This window comes from Pelodiscus sinensis, chromosome 20, assembly GCF_052426305.1.
Source record: "Pelodiscus sinensis isolate ZL-2025 chromosome 20, ASM5242630v1, whole genome shotgun sequence".
In the NCBI taxonomy this organism is placed as follows: domain Eukaryota; kingdom Metazoa; phylum Chordata; order Testudines; family Trionychidae; genus Pelodiscus; species Pelodiscus sinensis.
In genome coordinates, this window is record NC_143071.1 from 6982143 (window position 1) to 7000850 (window position 18708).

The window sequence follows — 18708 nt, forward strand, 5'->3', positions numbered from 1 at the left end:
CTGTAGCCTAGGGCAGGACCCCGCAAAGCCCCCCAAGCTCTGGGGGCCAGGCTGTAGGGGCAGGATTCCCCCCACCCCGAGAGCTTCGGGCATGGGGGGGAGGTTGCAGTGTGGGCTGCGAGGGCCCCGTGGAGGGGGGGATCGGGTGCCCCCGGCCCGGCCGGCTCCACCTCCCACGGGCTGGCGGAGCCGCAGCGGGAGCTCGGGCCCTGCCGCAGCCGCCCAGCCCCGCCCCGGGGGCGGCCCCTCCGCTTGCGCCGGGCGGCGGCCACCCGCGGCCGGGCACGGGCGGAGCGGGGCGCTGAGTGCAGCCGCAGGGAGCCGCGGGCAAGTGTCCTTGGGGTGGAGCCCGCTGTGCATCGGGAAGGCAGGTAAGTGAGTGAGTGTGTGTGTGTGGGGGGGGGTGCAGTGATAGACTGCAAGGGGCCTTAAGAAATTGTGTGTGTGTGTGTGTGTTGCAGTAAGTGTGTGTGCGTGCAGGGGGGGGTGCAGTGATAGACTGCAAGGAGCCTTAAGAAATTGTGTGTGTGTGTTTTGTGTGTGTGTGTTGCAGTAAGTGTGTGTGTGGGGGGGGTGCAGTGATAGACTGCAAGGGGCCTTAAGAAATTGTGTGTGTGTGTTGCAGTAAGTGTGTGTGCGTGCGGGGGGGGGGGTGCAGTGATAGACTGCAAGGAGCCTTAAGAAAGTGTGTGTGGGGGTGCAGTGATAGACTGCAAGGGGCCTTAAGAAATTGTGTGTGTTGCAGTAAGTGTGTGTGGGGGGGGTGCAGTGATAGACTGCAAGGGGCCTTAAGAAATTGTGTGTGTGTGTGTGTGTGTGTTGCAGTAAGTGTGTGTGTGTGTGCGTGCAGGGGGGGGTGCAGTGATAGACTGCAAGGAGCCTTACGAAATTGTGTGTGTGTTGCAGTAAGTGTGTGTGTGGGGGGGTGCAGTGATAGACTGCAAGGGGCCTTAAGAAAGTGTAAGTGTGTGTGTGTGTATGTAGCAGTAAGTGAGTGTGTGTGGGGGGGGGTGCAGTGATAGACTGCAAGGGGCCTTAAGAAATTGTGTGGTGCAGTCATAGATTACAAGGGGCTGTAAGAAATTGTGTGTGTTGCAGTAAGTGTGTGTGTGTAGGGGGGGTGCAGTGATAGACAGCAAGGGGCCTTAAGAAAGTGAAGTGTGTGTGTGTGTGTGTGTATGTGAGTGAGTGTGTGTGGGGGAGGGGGGACAGCCATAGACTGCAAGGGGCCTTAAGAAATTGTGTGTGTGTGCCTGACTGCACACATTATAGAGCAGATACAATATATACACATACATTACAATAGTCCAGCCCAACTGGAGCATGGTGTTGCCAATAGCATGTAATCGGTGTTTGTGTGTATAAATGTGAACTACGGGGTGTATGCAAGTCCCTAAGTCCCTAATCTGGGGATTCCATCAAATGTATTTTAGTTCTTCATCCCTATAAACTCTTATCATTCACTGTTTTAACCAGCAAAAATGGAGCTTTTGTCAATTTAGTTTCCAATAACATTTTCTTCTAGTTTAAGCATCAATGTAGCTGTGCCAAAACAAGAGCATTACTCCCAATTTCTTAGTTTTGTGTCTTTTCTGTAAGGCTTATTGAGAAGCAATCCTATTCCTGTTCCTATTTTTCTGCCTCATCTTGGTTCAGTCCGTTTCAGCATTTGCTCAGTGATGTCAGTTTTGAGGACTGTACTTGCTTTGGTGAGTCTGTCAGTTTTTTGTTTGGTTTTATGAGAAGCAATCCTATTCCAGGCACATCTCATTTTCCTTGCATAGGCTAACCCTTACGTTGTTTTAAATAATGATAAGAGGAAGCTATATGCTGTATTTGGTGCTTCTAGCTCTAACCATTTAGGAAGAGTTCTTGATCAAACAGGCAGACAAACTCTCTAAAATATATAATGGATATATCACACCATTGGTAAAACCATGTGCCAGTTTGGCTCAAATATCCATTGTAATGTGCGTGGATCTATAACTTTATAATGTAGGTAGGACAGGTGAATAGTTATGTGTTTGTAATGTCTAGAATTAGAAAGGCAATAACCACATATTCTCTGTTATCTATCCGGGTTGTCAACAAGGTTTGTTTTGTTAGTGTACAGTGTGTAATTCTCCTGCGCTTTTGTGGAGCCTTGCACCTAAGGACATCCCTGTGCCCTACCGACGTTAAGGAAGCCTTGTAGCAACCCATGAGGTAGGTGACTATCACTATACCCATTTTGCAGTTGGGAAAATGGAGGCACAGATTCTGAAATGAGCTGTCACGTTCAAATGATGGGCCTTTAGTCATTTATAAAACAGAGCTAGCAGGCAGGAGGCCACATACCTGTTAGGAGAGGGAAGTGGGTGAGGAAATGGGTTTTCTTTTGTATCTAAATGTTGTTTTAATACTTTATTTCCAAATCAGGCCCACCAACTTGCAGGGGGGCATGCAAAGGGGGAAGATACCTCAGGGCTCGGTAATTCAAAAGGGCCCAGGGTTTCTGGTTGCTACTTTGGCAGCAGCAGCAGTGGTGGCTGGAGCCCAAAACCTTTTCAATCACTGTCGCGCTAAGGGCTGGAGGTTAGGGGGATGGGATGCACCATGCTGCAGGTGGCACAGAGGGCTGGCTGCCACCAGCCCCGCCACTTCTGCCCAGGCCCCACCCCTTCAGGGATTATGGAGCTCCCCCTCCCCACTTTGATCATATGTGGGACATTGGAACATTAGGGATGTTTTTGCTTTACATGTACAGTATTCAGTTTTGGAACTCCCTCCCCCTGCTCCACTATCTGTTGTGTTGTATCTGTACTATACATGGTGACTGATCTAGATAAAAAAAGATTGAGACGCATAACTCTATTCAGGCATGTGAAACCTTTCATTCTACCAGAGCTTTAGCTACTACATGTGTTGTACGTTCGCCCATAATTGTACAATGAGCATTATAAAATGTAGTCGATGCGTATCTTTTAGTTCTGGTAGACTTGCTTGAATTTAGAAGAGAGAATGTGGAGCAAGGAGGGAAACGAAAAATGGAGAGGATCAAGATGGGATATTTTCCACAAGTTTACAGGCAAAGAAACAAAAGTTTTGTCAGAGAAAACTTGGAATTAGGAATCTGCTAAAAGTCTCTAGGGCGGGATAGCAGTTGGCCGGATCAGAGAAAAATAGGAAAGTATCAGACCACTGAGATAAGGAGCCATTGTCTAAACCAGTGTTTTTCAATCAGTGGTACGAGTGTCCTTAGAGATACTCCAGAGAAGTCTGCGGGGTACGTCAACACAACTGAAATTTGGAGAAAACTGAATTTTTGTTTTAAGTTTTACAGTGCTTTATTATTTTTGTACTTTTTACACCCAAAAATTTAATCTCCCGCCACAGCCTGGTTATGATTAAGTTGTTTAAACAATTGTGTTGCAACGGTAGAAAAAAAAATTGTGTGTCTGAAAACTGTAGGTACTGGGGGTACTTATAACTTTTTTTAAAAGGGGTACTATATTAAAAAAAGGTTGAGAAACACTGGTCTAAACCAGGGTGGATTATATTTTCAACTGATACTACTCTGTAGTTAAATAGTCATCTCTAACTTGGCGATAAATGTATTGTTCCACCAATACTGAAGTCTGGCTGGCATTCATGAGAGAGAAAGACATGGTTGTTTCCTTAGGGCTCAGATGGAGGAAAAATTTAGTTCCCTTTGTAACATTCTTAAATCAGGCACTTAGTTTAAAATGTTTGAGAAGCTGGCAGAACGGATGAGGGCATTTCTCTTTGTTATGGTCATGTCTGGTGCCTTCCTACAGCTTGATGGCCAGCAGGGAAAATAAACTGTTTCTCTTCGTACAGCGTCATCTTCCTGTGCCAGGGTTTTATTTTTCCTTCAGCACTGGCTTGGTTGTTGCTTTTTCAACGGTTTTTCCAACTGAAGTTAGACTGGCACATTGCTTTGACTTTCAGCCTAAACAAGCAAACAAGCTAAATTGTGAATGACTATACTACAGTCTAGCATTTAGCATTTTTTTCCCATTTAAAGTCAGTGCAGTTGTTGCTAAAAGGCCATTTGATTGAAGAAAAATAATTTGTCACTCCCCTCATCTGTTTTTAGTACCGTCCTTGTGCTGCACTGATATAGACATCTGCATTCACATGTGAAAATGACTTAGAAAGACAGCAATTTTCTGGTCATTGCTTTGACTGAAACATCCCCCAGATAATCTTGCTTCAAGTCACTTTCCTTATCAGTGCTGATTGCAGGGAAGTCTGATATATTCTCAGCTGTTTGAAATGCAATTTTATTTTATGCACTTCCAGAGTCTTCTGTGAGGATACTTTACAAGGGATAATATTAGGGATTAATGTAATGCTTTTGAATCTATTTTTGCCCCTTAACTATAACTGGGTAATTTGGTGAATTACCCATTGAAGTATTTTTGGCTATGATAATTGGTCTTACATGATTACTTAGCTAATTAAATGGGGACTAGCCTAACTTAGAGGTTGCATTTTTATTCACCTTAAAAAAAGAGTAAAAGAGGGCATGTAGATTTAGTGCCCAGGTCTGCAAACACACACAAATCTGTCTGGCTACTTACAGGCATAGGTGTTTGCAGAATCTGATGATTTCTGTAGGGATATTTGAAATTCAAGAGCAGGATTTAAGCATGAATGAAAACAAATACAAATAGCAATACACATCACAACTCTGTTTTAACATCCAGTTTAAATCAGTAGATTTGAACATCTCTAGAGAAATTATATTTGCACTTTTCCCCATCAGATCTGACTGTTAACATAGGTTCGCCTTCAAAGAGCTTTTGTTCCATTTTTCTTTTAACAAAATAAAAAATAGTGGTGTTTAATACAGGAGACCCTGGCTATTCTCTGTGCATGCGTTCCTGGCACCACCGCAAGTGGCAAAATTCACAAATACTGGGAGCCACTACTCCTGGCCCTATGGTAAACTCCCAGCGGCTCCTTAATTCTCTTTGGGAGCTACAGGGAACTCATTTCAGGGGCTAGGACCAGTGGAGAAACTCACTTTGGGGACCCAGGAGCTGCAGGGAATTCCCCATGGTTCCCAGCTACCACTGCCCCCCTCAGGCCAAGACAGGAGATACCCATGAATATGTGAAACCACGAGTAGCAATTCCTCAGATCACAAAGGTCTCTTGTATATAAGCTTGATTTATTTTTTCAAAAATGTGTTGCCACATATTCTAAATGGAATCCCTCAATGAGATTTGCTGTTCTTGAACCTGTAGAAATGACCTTTTAAGGTCCCGATGCCCCAACTGAATTTACAAAGATGGACCCTTACAGCCTCATGTTGACATCAGTGGGGTACTGCACAAAAGCAGATATCTGCCTAGATGGATTTGAATTCAGCACCACGGTCTAAATAAGCAAGAAGTAGTTCTGTTTCCCCCCCTCACCTTACCCCCAAACTTATTGCTGTATACGTATCTGACTAAAACCAGCTTGTTTTACTTAATGTTTTTGATGCCCCAAATGAAAATAAATCCTGTCCGTTTCAGCTTAATCGAGTCTGTCCTTTTTCTCAGATGATTTCTGTACTTTTAAAAGCAAGTTTCTACAGTTTAGTAGCATAGTTTAGTGAATAACCGTAAACTGCCTGGTGTAAATGGATATCGTTACGTGCACTTTGTACAGTGAAGAAAAAATACCAATTATAGTTATAGAGCATGGAATACAATCCTACACATAATTATTTTATTTTTATTATAATCATCCTTTTTCATATTTTGGTGCAGAATTTGAGAAATGGCTATATGACCCCTTTAGTGGCAAAGCATCTCGGTGCTCTGGACTCTTCTTCTCAGTGCTTGTCTCCACTATGTGGTGGATTAAGGCAGCGATCAGTCCACTAGTGGTTGATTTAGTGTGTCTGCTTAGATGCGATAAGTCAATCTCCGAGTGCTTTCTCATTGACTCTGGTACTCCACCAGGGCAAAAAGCTATTTGTGTAGCTGAAGTCATGTGGATTAGATGGATGGGGGCAGTTAGTCTTGACCAGTGTTCTCAGCCTTTTTTTTTTATAAAGTGCCCCTTTACAAAAAATTATAAATACTCCCAGTACCTACAGTTTTCAGACACACAGATTTTTTTTCTACCATTGCCTCACATTTTTTTAAACAACTTAACTGTAGCTGGGCAGGCGATGACATGTTTGGGTGTAAAAAGTACAAAAATAATAAAGCGCTGTAAAACTTAAAACAAAAATTCAGTTTTCTCCAAATTTCAGTTGTGTTGACGTACCCCTCAGACTTCTCTCGAGTACCCCTAAGGGTACTCATACCACTGGTTGAGAAACACTGGTTTAGACAAGTCCTCAAATATGGCACTTGCCCGGTGTTGTTGTCTTTCAATTGGAAATCGAACACAGAGTTTATTGGCCGTCATGGAAACTGTACATTTTTTACCTATCTATTCTTACATTATCCTGTCCCTGCTCCCTCTCCACTTCTTGTCTTCCTAATAAAGGACAGGCATGTTTTTACAAATTAGTAGCTAGAAGGGCACTAAATCATGCTTCACCCTCTTCCTAAGGATATGATGTCACCTCTTTGTGCTGTCAGCCGCCATTGGAAAGGGCTTGAAGGTGGTACTACTAATCATTAGTGTGGCTTCTGTCTTTGAAGTGGTGTGGAAGCATAAACTAAGTCTCCGAACATCTCTGTCAGGGAATCAGCTTTTGTTGTTTTTGTTTTGCAGCCAAGGAAATGGGGACACATACAGATTATGTAAGCTGCTCAAAACCTGACAGTAAGTCAGTGGTAGAATTAGGACTAAAATCCACCTGTGATTTCCAACCTTGGCTGTAGTCTACCTGTCTTGTTTGAAAAACATGTTCAGACCTGTTTCTGTAAAGAACAGCACATAGTACTCTTTCATAATTCATGAAGCCAGCCTCAAAACGGGTTAATTAAGGAAATAAAAAAGGATAGTGTTTCAGACATTCACAGATGAGATGATACTTGCTGTAGATTGTACAACTGTTAGATAAATTGTCAGTAAATTATACCATTTTTTTTATAATTTGATGCTTTCTCTCTTTCTTGCATGCTGTGCTCATACTGAAATAGATAACAAAGCTGCCTTTTACATTGCCGTTACTGCACTGTTGGGATGGACGGGAGTAGTTGACACCACTCAGAAATATTGTTTCAGACTGTCTCCAAAAACAGGCACATGTCACTGCATGATTTTATCAGGGGGAGGGGGAATTCCATTAGGGCTAGAGTTTTATTTAAGATGTAAAACTTACTTGCTGGCATAGAAGGTTGTATTCTGCAAAAGACGTATCCGTATGCCAAACTGCCATAAGGTAACCCAGTTTGACATCTGTCCTGTGATAGCAAAACGTGTTTGGAGTGCGTATCTGTGCAAACTTCTTAATGTCTGGTGGGATCTGGCTACACAATGGAAAAAAATTTCAGTGGCCTACGACAATACAATTAACTGGCGCATGGTGTCTCTTTTTAACATTCAAAAACGTAAACCGGTACAACAAACAGTGGTCGCTTCAGATTCTTTTTTGTTTTTTTTAAACAGGTGACTTGAAAAAATGGCCACAGAAACTGCAGAAGAGGCAGGCGTGTGGAGACAAACAAAAGCTCTTTTATTCAAGAACTACCTGGTTAAGTGCAGGACCAAGAAGAGTAGTGTACAGGTTGGTGCCATGATTATTTACTAGTCTCTGTGGCTGTGGCTGATGATGAAAAATGAGCTGAATTAGAAACAAAACAAAGCTTTCTTAAATTGTCTTAGATTGGTGAGGGAATAACTGACTGGTCTGAACTTAGGTCTAAAATACCTTAGCTCCGTCTATCATCCTTCGGTTAGAAATAGTATCAGAGGGTTTATGTGTTAGGCTGTATCTGCAAAAATAATGAGGAGTTTGGTTGGCACCTTAGGGACTAAAAGATTTTGTTAGGGTGTATGCTTTCATGGGCAAAACCCACTTCCCCTGATGTTTTCGCTATGAAAACCTATGAAGGCTTTGCATTGAATCAGTCAAAGGGTTGTAGCAATGAAAGCGCACCTATCTGTATATTTTGGAAATGTCTGGGCGTCTCTCTGTGCATCGGTTCAAGAGGGATAGCTTAGTGGTTTGAGCATTGGCCTGCTAAACCCAGGGTTGTGAGTTCAATCCTCAAGGGTCCATTTAGGGATCTGGGGCAAATCTGTCAGGGATGGTACTTGGTGGTGCTGTGAGGGCAGGGGACTGTACTTGATGACCTCTCAAGGTCCCTTCCAGCTCTATGAGATGGTATAGCTCCATATATATATATATATAAAACCTCCTAAATGGTAAGAACTAGGGCCACCACATTTGGTAGACAGCTTCCTCTTAATGTAAGGCCAGGGTTTGGTTGTGCCAAGAGAATGAGAAGTGCTGGGAATGGGATTGTTTTCCAATACATGGAAAAGGAGGAGGCACAGAGAGGAGGGATGTGATACTGAGACTGGCCACTGGGGGCAGCCACGCTACCAAGAGAGTGATCAGCAGGACTGGGGCTTTGCCATCTTGCCTGCTACCAGACTGGGTAAGTTGCCCCCATTCCCCAAACACCCTTCCCACCCAGGATCTTGGCTACAGTGCAGGGGCAGGATCTTGGCTACAGTGCAGGGGGGGGGGGGAATGCCCCTGGTGGCTGGAGGTGTTTGGGGGTGGGAGGGAAGGCAAAAGGCCTCTGGACCCCCTGGACCCCTGGTCTCTGGGGGAGTGGGCGTGGGGGGGGGACAGGAAAAGGCAGCTGGGGGAGGAAGAAAGCACCCCCAGATAGGATCACCTGCCTTGAGCCGCTCCTCATCCCCAACCCTCACTGTTACTCCTCCCCCCACATCCCCAAGGCCCAGCTCTGACTGCTGCACCGCCCCCCAATGCCAGCCCTCTGCCCTGAAGGACCCAAGTAATGTCAGGTAAGTCTTCTAGTGCCCTAATAAATGTGTTAGCATTGAATTCTGGGCCCCCCCACTACAAAAAGGATGTGGACGCATTGGAAAGGGTCCAGCGGAGGGCAACCAAAATGATGAGGGGGCTGGAGCACATGACTTACAAGGAGAGGCTGAGGGATTTGGGCTTATTTAGTCTGCAGAAGAGAAGAGTGAGGAGGGATTTGGGATTTGATAGCAGCCTTCAACTTCCTGAAGGGAGATTCCAAAGAGGATGGAGAGAGGCTGTTCTCAGTAGTGATGGATGGCGGAACAAGGAGCAATGGTCTCAAGTTACAGTGGGGGAGGTCTAGGTTGGATATTAGGAAAAACTATTTCACTAGGAGGGTGGTGAAGCACTGGGATGGGTTTCCTAAGGAGGTGGCAATTGTCTCATCCCTAGAGGTTTTTAAGTTTTGGCTTGACAAAGCCCTGGCTGGGATGATTTAGTTGGGATTGGTCCTGCTTTGGGCAAGGGGCTGGACTCGATGACCTCCTGAGGTCTCTTCAAATTTTATGATGCTATGAAGGTGCCACAGGACTCCTTGTTTTTATAGAAATATGCTTGCTGTATGTCTTTGTGTATTAATGTGGTAATATCAAATTTTCTATTCATGTTCTAGAGAGTATAACTGGCCAACTGTGGTAAAATTAACATTCGGTATTTTAAGGTAGATTTACATATATGCAGGATTATATTTAGAATGACTTTTATTTATCAAGGAAAAACTACTACTAAGAGCAATTAGGTAATAGCACCGACCCGCTGGGGTTTCTTTTAAGAACCATTCAATCAAATGTTTATAAATAGTTTAAATGATAATTAAGAAAATAGTGTTGTTGAGGAGAACATCATATTTCAGAGTGCTTTCTCATTCATCCTTGAATGTTAAAGCACGTTATGAAACATTGATGAAGCCTTCTAATACCCATTTTGCTGATGGGGGAAATGGTTGCAGGCAGGCTAAGTAGCTTGCTTAGCATCAGGTCGCACGAGAGAGGCAGAACTAGAAAGTGCATTCCCAGCTAGAATCCTCTGGTCTGGCACATGAGCCATATGAATACACATAACTCTGGAAGTCTGGGCTGAAAGGTCCTTTTGTGTAATGTTAACAGGAGCCCAAAATGTTAACATTACACAGAACAATACATTTAAAAAAATACAATGAGTAATATATTGCATTGGAAGTATAGGTGAGGGTGTCATTTCTAAAATTGACCTATTATAAAATTTTACTCAACAGCTCTATTATGTGACAAACCTGAGTTTGTAGAGGGATCTGCAAAGGTCAACAAGAGAACAATTCACGTAGTTGTTTGGCAAGACCAGGCTTGGTTTGACTTTGTTTACCTGTTCTGTGGCTGGAAATATGTACATGTTCTTTTTCATTTTCAGTTAACGCAAATGTTAAGTTTGTACCAAAAGCCAAATCGTGCTAGATAAGAGACCACACACTAAAACACCTGAAGTCAAATTCTCCTACCAGCTTCATCCATGTAAATCCACTCACTTCAGTGCAAGCACAGAGCTTGCTCTTGGGTTTTTATAACTTCCCAGGAGTTAGAATGATGCACTTGCATCCTAAGATGCCTCCTAAGATAGTTTTCCAAGTTCACTCCAAGTTAGCAAAATCCTGTGGCTCTTAGCTGGGATAGGAATGATTATTTATGTAGTGTAATAAACGTGCAGGAAGCTTTATGAACAAATAATTCGAAAAGGACACAGTCATTTAGTTGCAGCATTTATAATTTAAGTAAACTTCGTGAGAGATTTACATTGTCTTGTTTCTGTTTTTTTTTTTTTTTCAACAGGAAGTCCTATTTCCACTATTTTTTTTATTTTGGCTTATACTAATGAGCATGTTGCATCCAAATAGGAAGTTTGATGAGGTACCCAACACTGATCTTGGTGCATTAGATCGCTCCATGCTCAGCAACTTGGTTCTTGGCTACACGCCAGTGACAAACATGACAAGAAAAATCATGCAGAAAGTGTCTCTTGAATACTGTGCGGATGGTATTGTATTTATTTTATTCTTCCATATCTTGGGTTCTTTTTTGCATGTAGCCGGAAAATGCACTAGTACTACTTTGAATGATTGATCAGCTTATCCTCTTCAGGTAGATTGAACAGTATTTCTCTCCTCTACTGCTGAGATCTTGAAAGGGCTGTGATGCCATCGTTGTCTGCTTCAGCCAATAATAAGCTTTGCGCGACGCCAATCACATGCTCAATCTTGTAGCCTTTACTCACACTACTAGCCTTTTTTCTCACCAGTGGTCCCATTGACGTGAAGGATGACTCGCCTGAGGGCTGGTCTACACTGCCTCGGGAGAGCCATCTAAATTAAGCAACTTCAGCTTTGTAAATAACGTACCTGAAATAGATGTCTTAGATCTGCTAGCTGTGGTTTCTTCACTGTGGCATGTCGACTGGAGACACTCTCCGGTTGACTCCTCTTCTGCTTCTTGTGGAAGTGGAGTGCTGGACTCGACAACACTGTAATTAGTGGTTGATTTATGACCTCTGAGATAGACATGATAAATCAATCTCCACAGTATCAATTGCTGTATTGTCCATCTGGCCCTTAGTGACTCATGCCGTGAGTGAGGGTTTCAGGATTGGGCTTAGTGTCATCAAACTAAAAAGATTTTACCTTGCATTAACTAACAGATTTTCAGTAATTACTTATTTAACACATGCCCACTTAACACATTTTCGCAATAGCACGATTTTTTTTAGGGAATGTTTTTCGAATAACACAACCGTCCCCAAAATAACACAAAAATTATCAAGTGGCAGACTACTTTGCACGGCAGTATAAGTTGGTGAAAACAGTGGTAATACGCATGAGCGGATGAATACACGTAGTCACAGCGCTCCTCCGCTCACTCATGTGTTTATCTTTGTGTTTTAACAAATTACGGCGACTTGTGTTGCTAGATATCTAATGTTGATGTTGGCAACCCAGCACCAACAAAAAATTGACTTTGCCACCACCACCTGAAATGCAACCCCGCATATCACATTTTCGCTTCGCACAAACATTTTCAGAAATGTATCTATGAGGAATTACTGTACTGGTGTAATAGGTGGGTTCCGCAGGGATCCATTCTGGGACTGGTTCTGTTCAATATCTTCATTAATTATTTGGATAATGGTGCAGAGAGTACATTTATCAAGTTGGCGGATGCTACCAAGTTGGGCGGGGTTGCAAGTAAGTGCTTTGGAGGAGAGGATGAAAATTCAAAATGATCTTGATAACTTGAGAAATGGTCCGAAGTAAAGAGGGTGAAATTAAATAAGGACAAATGCAAAATTCTCCACTTAGGAAGAAACAATCCATTACACACATACAGAGTAGGAAATGAGTGTGACGCTGTTGCAAAAAGAGCAAACATCATTCTGGGATGCATTAACAAGAGTGTTGTAAGCAAGACACAAGAAATAATTCTTCCACTTTATTCTGCATTGATTAGTCCTGAACTGGAGTATTATGTCCAGTTTTGGGTGTCACATTTCAGGAGAGATGTGGACAAATTGGAGAGGCTCCAGAGAAGAGAAAAAAGGTCTAGAAAACATGACCTGTGAGGGAGGTTTGAAAGAATTGAGTTTGTTTAGTTTGGAAAAGAGAAGATCGAGAGGGGACATGATAGCAGCTTTCTAGTATCTAAGAGGTTGTTACAAGGAGGAGGGTGAAAAATTATTCTCCTTAACCTCTGATGATCGGACAAGAAGCAAAGGATTTAAATTTCAGCAAGATAGGGTTAGGTTGGACATTAGAAAAAGCTTCCTGTCAGGGTGGTGAAGCAGTGGAATAAACTAGGGAGATTGTGGAATCGCCATCAATGGAGATATTTAAGAGCAGTTTAGACAACCACCTGTCAGGGATGATCTCGATGGTGTTTGGTCCTGCCCTGCGTGTATGGGACTGGCCTTAATGCCCTTTAAAGGTCTCTTCTAGTTCTATGATTCTGTTTTAATTAGGGCTTTTAGATTTAGATCTGTGTGTACTACAGAACGAGTTGTTTTTAATAAAGGTTTCACTTGGTACCACGTCAGTATCTGGTTTTAAAATGGATTTTAAAAAATAGAACATAGAACCATAGAGCTGGAAGAGACCTCAGAAGGTCATCAAGTCCAGCCCCCTGCTCTAGGCAGGACCAATCCCAACTAAATCAACCCAGACAGGGCTTTGTCAAGCCGAGACTTAAACACCTCTAGGGATGGAGACTCCACTACTTCCCTAGGGAACACATTCCAGTGCTTCACCAACCTCCTAGTGAAATAGTTTTTCCTAATATCCAACCTGGACCTCTCCCACCACAGCTTGAGACCATTGCTCCTTGTTATGCCATCTGTCACTACTGAGAACAGCCTTTTTCCATCCTCTTTGGAACTTCCCTTCAGGAAGTTGAAGGTTGCTATCAAAACCCCCCTCACTCTTCGCTTCCGCAGACTAAACAGACCCAACTCCCTCAACCTCTCCTCATAAGCCATATGCTCCAGCCCCCTAATGATTTTGGTTGCCCTCCACTGGACCCTCTCCAATGCGTCCACATCCTTTTTGTAGTGGGAGGCCCAGAACTGGACACAGTACTCCAGATGTGGCCTCACCAGAGCCAAATAAAGGGGAATAATCACTTCTCTCCATCTGCTGGCAATGCTCCTCTTAATGCAACCTAATATGCCATTAGCCTTCTCATCCACTGTAACCCCCAGGTCCTTTTCTGCAGAACTACTACCTAACTGGTTGGTCCCCAGCTTGTAACTATGCTTAGGATTCTTCCATCGCAAGTGCAGGGCTCTGCACTTGTCCTTGTTGAACCTCATCCGATTTCTTGTGGCCCAATCCTCCAACAGTTAGGTTGTGCCTCTATTGCAGAGCTGGCACAGCTGTGTAGCTGAAACTGATTCTCCCTCCAAAACCTCCTAGGAACTTGTAACTTGGATGGTGCCTCTGACAGATGACTGCCAAGAGGAAAAGAAGCCCTGATACCACTACCTGAATCTTGAATTTTTTTTTTAATATATATCCTGATATGATGGTTTAAAGTTCTTTCTGATGAATTTCACATTTGGGAGTGATATGTGGCTTCTGATTGCAACAATAAATGTTTTTGAGTCCCTGCAAAGTTTCATTTTTAAAATGTGTTTTCCTTTAAAAACTCATACTGGACTTGGTATGAATTTTAATGGGGCCAAAATTTGGACATAAATTCTGAAAACAAGTAGCCCTATTTATAAATGACACAATCTTTGCTTAAAATACATAGTTAACTTTTGATCTTTTCTCAGAGGTATTCTGGTGTAATTCTCATTTTTAATATTTTACAGATGTAATTACAGAAGAATTTTTCAGTGAAGAAGATCTGCAAGAGGCTAGTACTTTTAAGCCCTCAAACTTTGTTGGGGTAGTTTTCAAAGATTCCATGTCCTACCAGCTTAGATTCTTTCCTGATACTGTCTCAGTGTCTTCTGTCAATGTAGAATCAAGAGGTAAATACACAGACTACTTTTAAGGCAGTGAACTGGAAATTTGACCTGTTTTTGTTATGACATCATATGTGATGTGAAGTGCAGACTTTGGTATCTCACAAGAAAGACGTTATCACGAGAAAGCCAAGGCGCATAAACAGCAGTGGTGTTAGCAGCAGTACAATAAGAAAGGGGAAAGAAAACCTTGTTTTTCACTGTTTGGGGCATTTTGATGCACAGGAGATGTGCTGGATTGTTATTGATAGAGAACTTCCTTAAAAATGCTGGGAGTTGCCTTCCTATACTGGGAGTGGTTACAGGGATAGTTAGGGCACAAATATCTGTGTTACGTGATTGTCTTTCTGTAGCAGTAATTTGGTGGTATTTACAGAGTGCCCGAATGGAACAGACTTCTTCACAAGCATGTAAAAACAAGGGGTGAAAATGTAAGGCAGGGGCAGTTTTTCCACTGACTTTAGTAGTACCAGGATTTCAGCATTGGTTCTGTTTTGATAAGCTCTGAAAAGTATGATACCATTAGGACATGAGAAGCTGTAATGATATCCCCAGCATCCTCACCAACTTCACCACCACTGGAGGGTGTTATCTTGCAAATCCTCTTCCCTTTCTTTAAGGATGCTAGAAAAATATTCTTCAGAGGGTGAAGTGTAGATAGTCTAAACTTTAAGTAAAGGTCTGTATTTCACACACAGCTTTTCACCATTAGAAACTTGTCTTAAAGTTGCATTTTCATTCTAGGAATGATTCCCTGTGAAGTTGTTTATTTCTCACAAAAGTGTTACGGTAGAATTCACAGGTCAAGCTTATTCTCATCATTTCGTTTCCCTGGCTTTTTTAGTCCATGCATGAATCTCCTCACGGTGGCTTGAAGTCCTTCTACTTTCATAACTGCAAAAAAGCTTGGTTTTCATTAATTTGGCAGGTTTCTGTCCATAACATAGAATAGTCGTTCTCCACCTATACAGGCAGTCCCCGACTTACGCGGATCCGACTTATGTCGGATCCGCACTTACGAACGGGGCTTTCTCGCCCCGGAGGTCGAGGTAGAGGATTGCTACCTGCGAGCTCCGGGGCGAGAAAGCCCCGTTCGTAAGCTGCTCCGGTGCCCGTGGTCTGCTGGAGACCGTCCCCAGCAGACCACAGGCACCGGGACCCAAGCGGCAGCAGCGGGCGGGTTCCCGCGCTTCTGAGGCTTTGCCAGAGCAAAGCCTCAGAGGCGCGGCACCCCGCTGCCGCTGCTGCTCTGCTCCCCGTGTCCCTGGTCTGCTGGGGGGGGAGGGTGCGGATAGTGTGCTCCCCCCCCCCAGCAGACCAGGCTTTTGTTTTGGACCCTGGAGCAGAGCAGCTGGGGCGCTGCGGATTGGTCCTGCAGCACCCGCTCTGGGCACTACTGGACCAACCCGGCAGCACCCCAGCTGCTCTGCCCCAGGTCCTGATTCAGCCGCTGCTGGTCAGTTTCAGCAGTGGCTGAATCAGGACGCCTGGGGCAGAGCAGCTGGGGTGCTGCTGGGTTGGTCCAGTAGCGCCGAGGGGTGCTACTGGAGCAACCCAGCAGCACCCCAGCTGCTCTGCCCCAGGCGTCCCCAAGTCAGCCGCCGCTGAAACTGACCAGCGCTGACTACAGGAAGCCCGAGGCAGAGTTGCTCTGACCCAGGCTTCCTGGAATCAGCGCTCATCAGTTTCAGCAGCAGCTGACTTGGGGAAGCCTGGGGTTCTTAAGTTGAATCTGTATGTAAGTCAGAACTGGCGGTCAGTTTCAGCAGCGGCTGAATCTGGACGCCAGTTCCGACTTACATACAGATTCAACTTAAGAACAAACCTACAGTCCCTATCTTGTACGTAACCCGGGGACTGCCTGTACTCCACAAAGTGGCTGAAAAGTTATCCCACAACTGGCTCTATCGCGTGATTGTTTTAATAGCAGCCATAGGCTTGTGAAGTTACTGTCGATTTTACTTATCAAGTTTTATGGCTGCTTCATAGAAAAGGTCTTTTTATTACAGTGATATAAATGAGATTGTGTCGGTTACATTTGTGATACCAAAGAAATTCTTCCCACCATAATAATGGATTTCCTTTAGATACAGTATTTTACATCCTGAATAAGAAACAAATAACTCCAGGTGTTTGCTTCCAAATGTCTTTATTTTTCCATAGCCAGTTGTTCCAGTTTATCAAAGGAATGTGAATCTGTTAGATACTGGCACTCAGGATTTGCAGCCCTTCAAGCTTGTATCGATGCCGCAATTATACAGGTAAATATCACCCAGTAAAACGAAAAGGCAAAATTGCTTAAATGGCCTTTCATGTGGCATTTTTGTAATGAGAGTTGTTTTGTCCTGTTCCACTGTGTCTACACTACAGTCTGGGTCAGCAAAACTTGTATGACTTGGGTATCCTTCCCCCATTTCTGAGCAACATAAGTTATATCGATATAAACACCCATGTGCACAGTCGGGGATGTAAAATCCGGTTTAATTAGTTAAACATAAAGTTATTGATTAAATGGGGGCAGGCTGGAGATGTTTCACCCCCGTTGCTTCTGGCCCGTTTTAAAATGAACTGACTTAACACTGCAACTTACCCTTCTTTTTTTAAAAAGAAAAATATGTTTACACTTGCACCTTCTTTCGAGAGACAGATGCAAATGAAGCTGAGCGAAATTGCAAATGAAGCGCGGATTTGAATTTCCTACACTTCATTTGCATAATCGTGGACTGCCGCTATTTTGAAATACCCTATTTCGAAATTAGCGGCAGTCCACGATTATGCAAATGAAGCATGGGAAATTCAAATCTGCGCTTCATTTGCAGTTTTGCTCAGTTGCATTTGCATCCCTCTCTCGAAAGAGGGTGCAAGTGTAGACGTGCCCAAAGTGGTTTGCCATCACTGATTTGTAACAAGACGGGTTGTTTGAATGGATGCACACTTCAGACTAGTCTAAGTGGTGACTGGAAGGAAGATCTGCCCCCTGCTTTCCTCCCCCCTACCCCAATGTATAAGGTTGGGGACAAAAGATGCTAAGAAATCGGGGAAAATATTTCTCATTCCCCAGAACTCTTTTTTACTCCGAAGAGATTGTAACTGGCTGGTGTGTATCCAGTGCTGACTTAAGATCTAGCTTTTCATATGGGCTAGAATCTTAGAGCTGGAAGAGACCTCAGGAGGTCATCAAGTCCAGCCCCCTGCCCAAAGCAGGACCAATCCCATAGGATCTTTTAGAGCTGTATGCTTTTGTTTAACCTGCACAGCAAGCGTACACTTCATATAGATTTAAAAGATGCCTAGAAAAATCTTAAAATTAGGGAGTAGCTCCCATGGCAGGTTGTAAGGATGTGAAAACCGCTGACTAGCTAAGCGACACGCAGAAGTGACAGATACAAAACAAAAGTGACAGGCATGGAAGTTTTGAAAAGCAGCGTTACTCGCCTCCTTGCTTTTCTTGTGGATGCTTTGCAGTGGATACTGTGAATACTCTCGTTTCATTAGGAATAGTGGGGAGATGTCAGGAGCGTTGAATGTGGTTAGTGCTTGGACGCAGCCATGCTAGCTTGACTTTTGATGACTGTAGTGGTTAATAGTTAGAGCCCTGCCTGGGTGCAAACGTGCAGCTCCGCATCCTCCAGGCTCAACTTGTCATCTGATCCGTGATATGGATTTGTCTTGCATCCCCACCACAAACCATCTGGAGGGGGGAGGGGAGGGAACACAGATGAACAAGGAGGAGGCAGGGTCATGGAGGGAAGAAGCAGGCAGCACAAAAGTAGGCCCGGGGGGTGGGAAAGGGGCAGCAGGTACCCAGGGCTGGGACACCATGTGTCAGTGCTCACGAAGCAAGCGGGGGGCAGGGAGCTGGGCAGAGCTAGCACCCGGCCCCTCCTGCTTGGATGGAGCTTGCTGTGGTCTTTCCCTGCCAGCACTGCAGAGGCCTGGTGCCGGCCCTGGCTGGCCGAGGCGGGAGGTGAGGGAGAGCCCTGAGTGGGTATCCACAGTATTGAAGCAGCTACCCCCGGATATGCAGGGCTCTATTCACAGCTTGGACATAACGCCAGTGTCTAATAATTCTGAGTGGAGAGTGTGCAGCAGTTGCCCCAGGTTGACAGTTTGAGCCATTCTGTAAAACGTCAGACATTGCAGGCTGGAGAGTAGATACCAGGGTGTCCTACAAGCCAATGGATACGCGCAGCCAAACTTGGATGTGTACTTTCTCTAACACAAGTTGAGGCAGTTGTGTATGCCGGTCCTGCAGCGGGATGAAG

The 18708-nt window shown here is 44.1% G+C and overlaps 1 protein-coding gene across 2 annotated transcripts in view; it reads left to right on the forward strand.

Moving 5' to 3' along the window:
- The first annotated feature begins 229 nt into the window (after window positions 1–229).
- The window catches only part of ABCA5 (ATP binding cassette subfamily A member 5), a 79180-nt gene continuing 60701 nt past the window's right edge, over window positions 230–18708 (forward strand). Inside the window, exons 1-6 of one of the 2 annotated variants that reach the window (XM_075903999.2) lie at window positions 230–371; window positions 2107–2205; window positions 7567–7684; window positions 10762–10966; window positions 14288–14449; window positions 16607–16704. In XM_075903999.2, coding sequence (XP_075760114.2) covers window positions 7580–7684; window positions 10762–10966; window positions 14288–14449; window positions 16607–16704 — 570 coding nt within the window. In that variant the 5' untranslated portion in view covers window positions 230–371; window positions 2107–2205; window positions 7567–7579. The remainder of the gene's footprint in view (window positions 372–2106; window positions 2206–7566; window positions 7685–10761; window positions 10967–14287; window positions 14450–16606; window positions 16705–18708) is intronic. The other variant, XM_075904000.2, reaches the window with a different exon arrangement.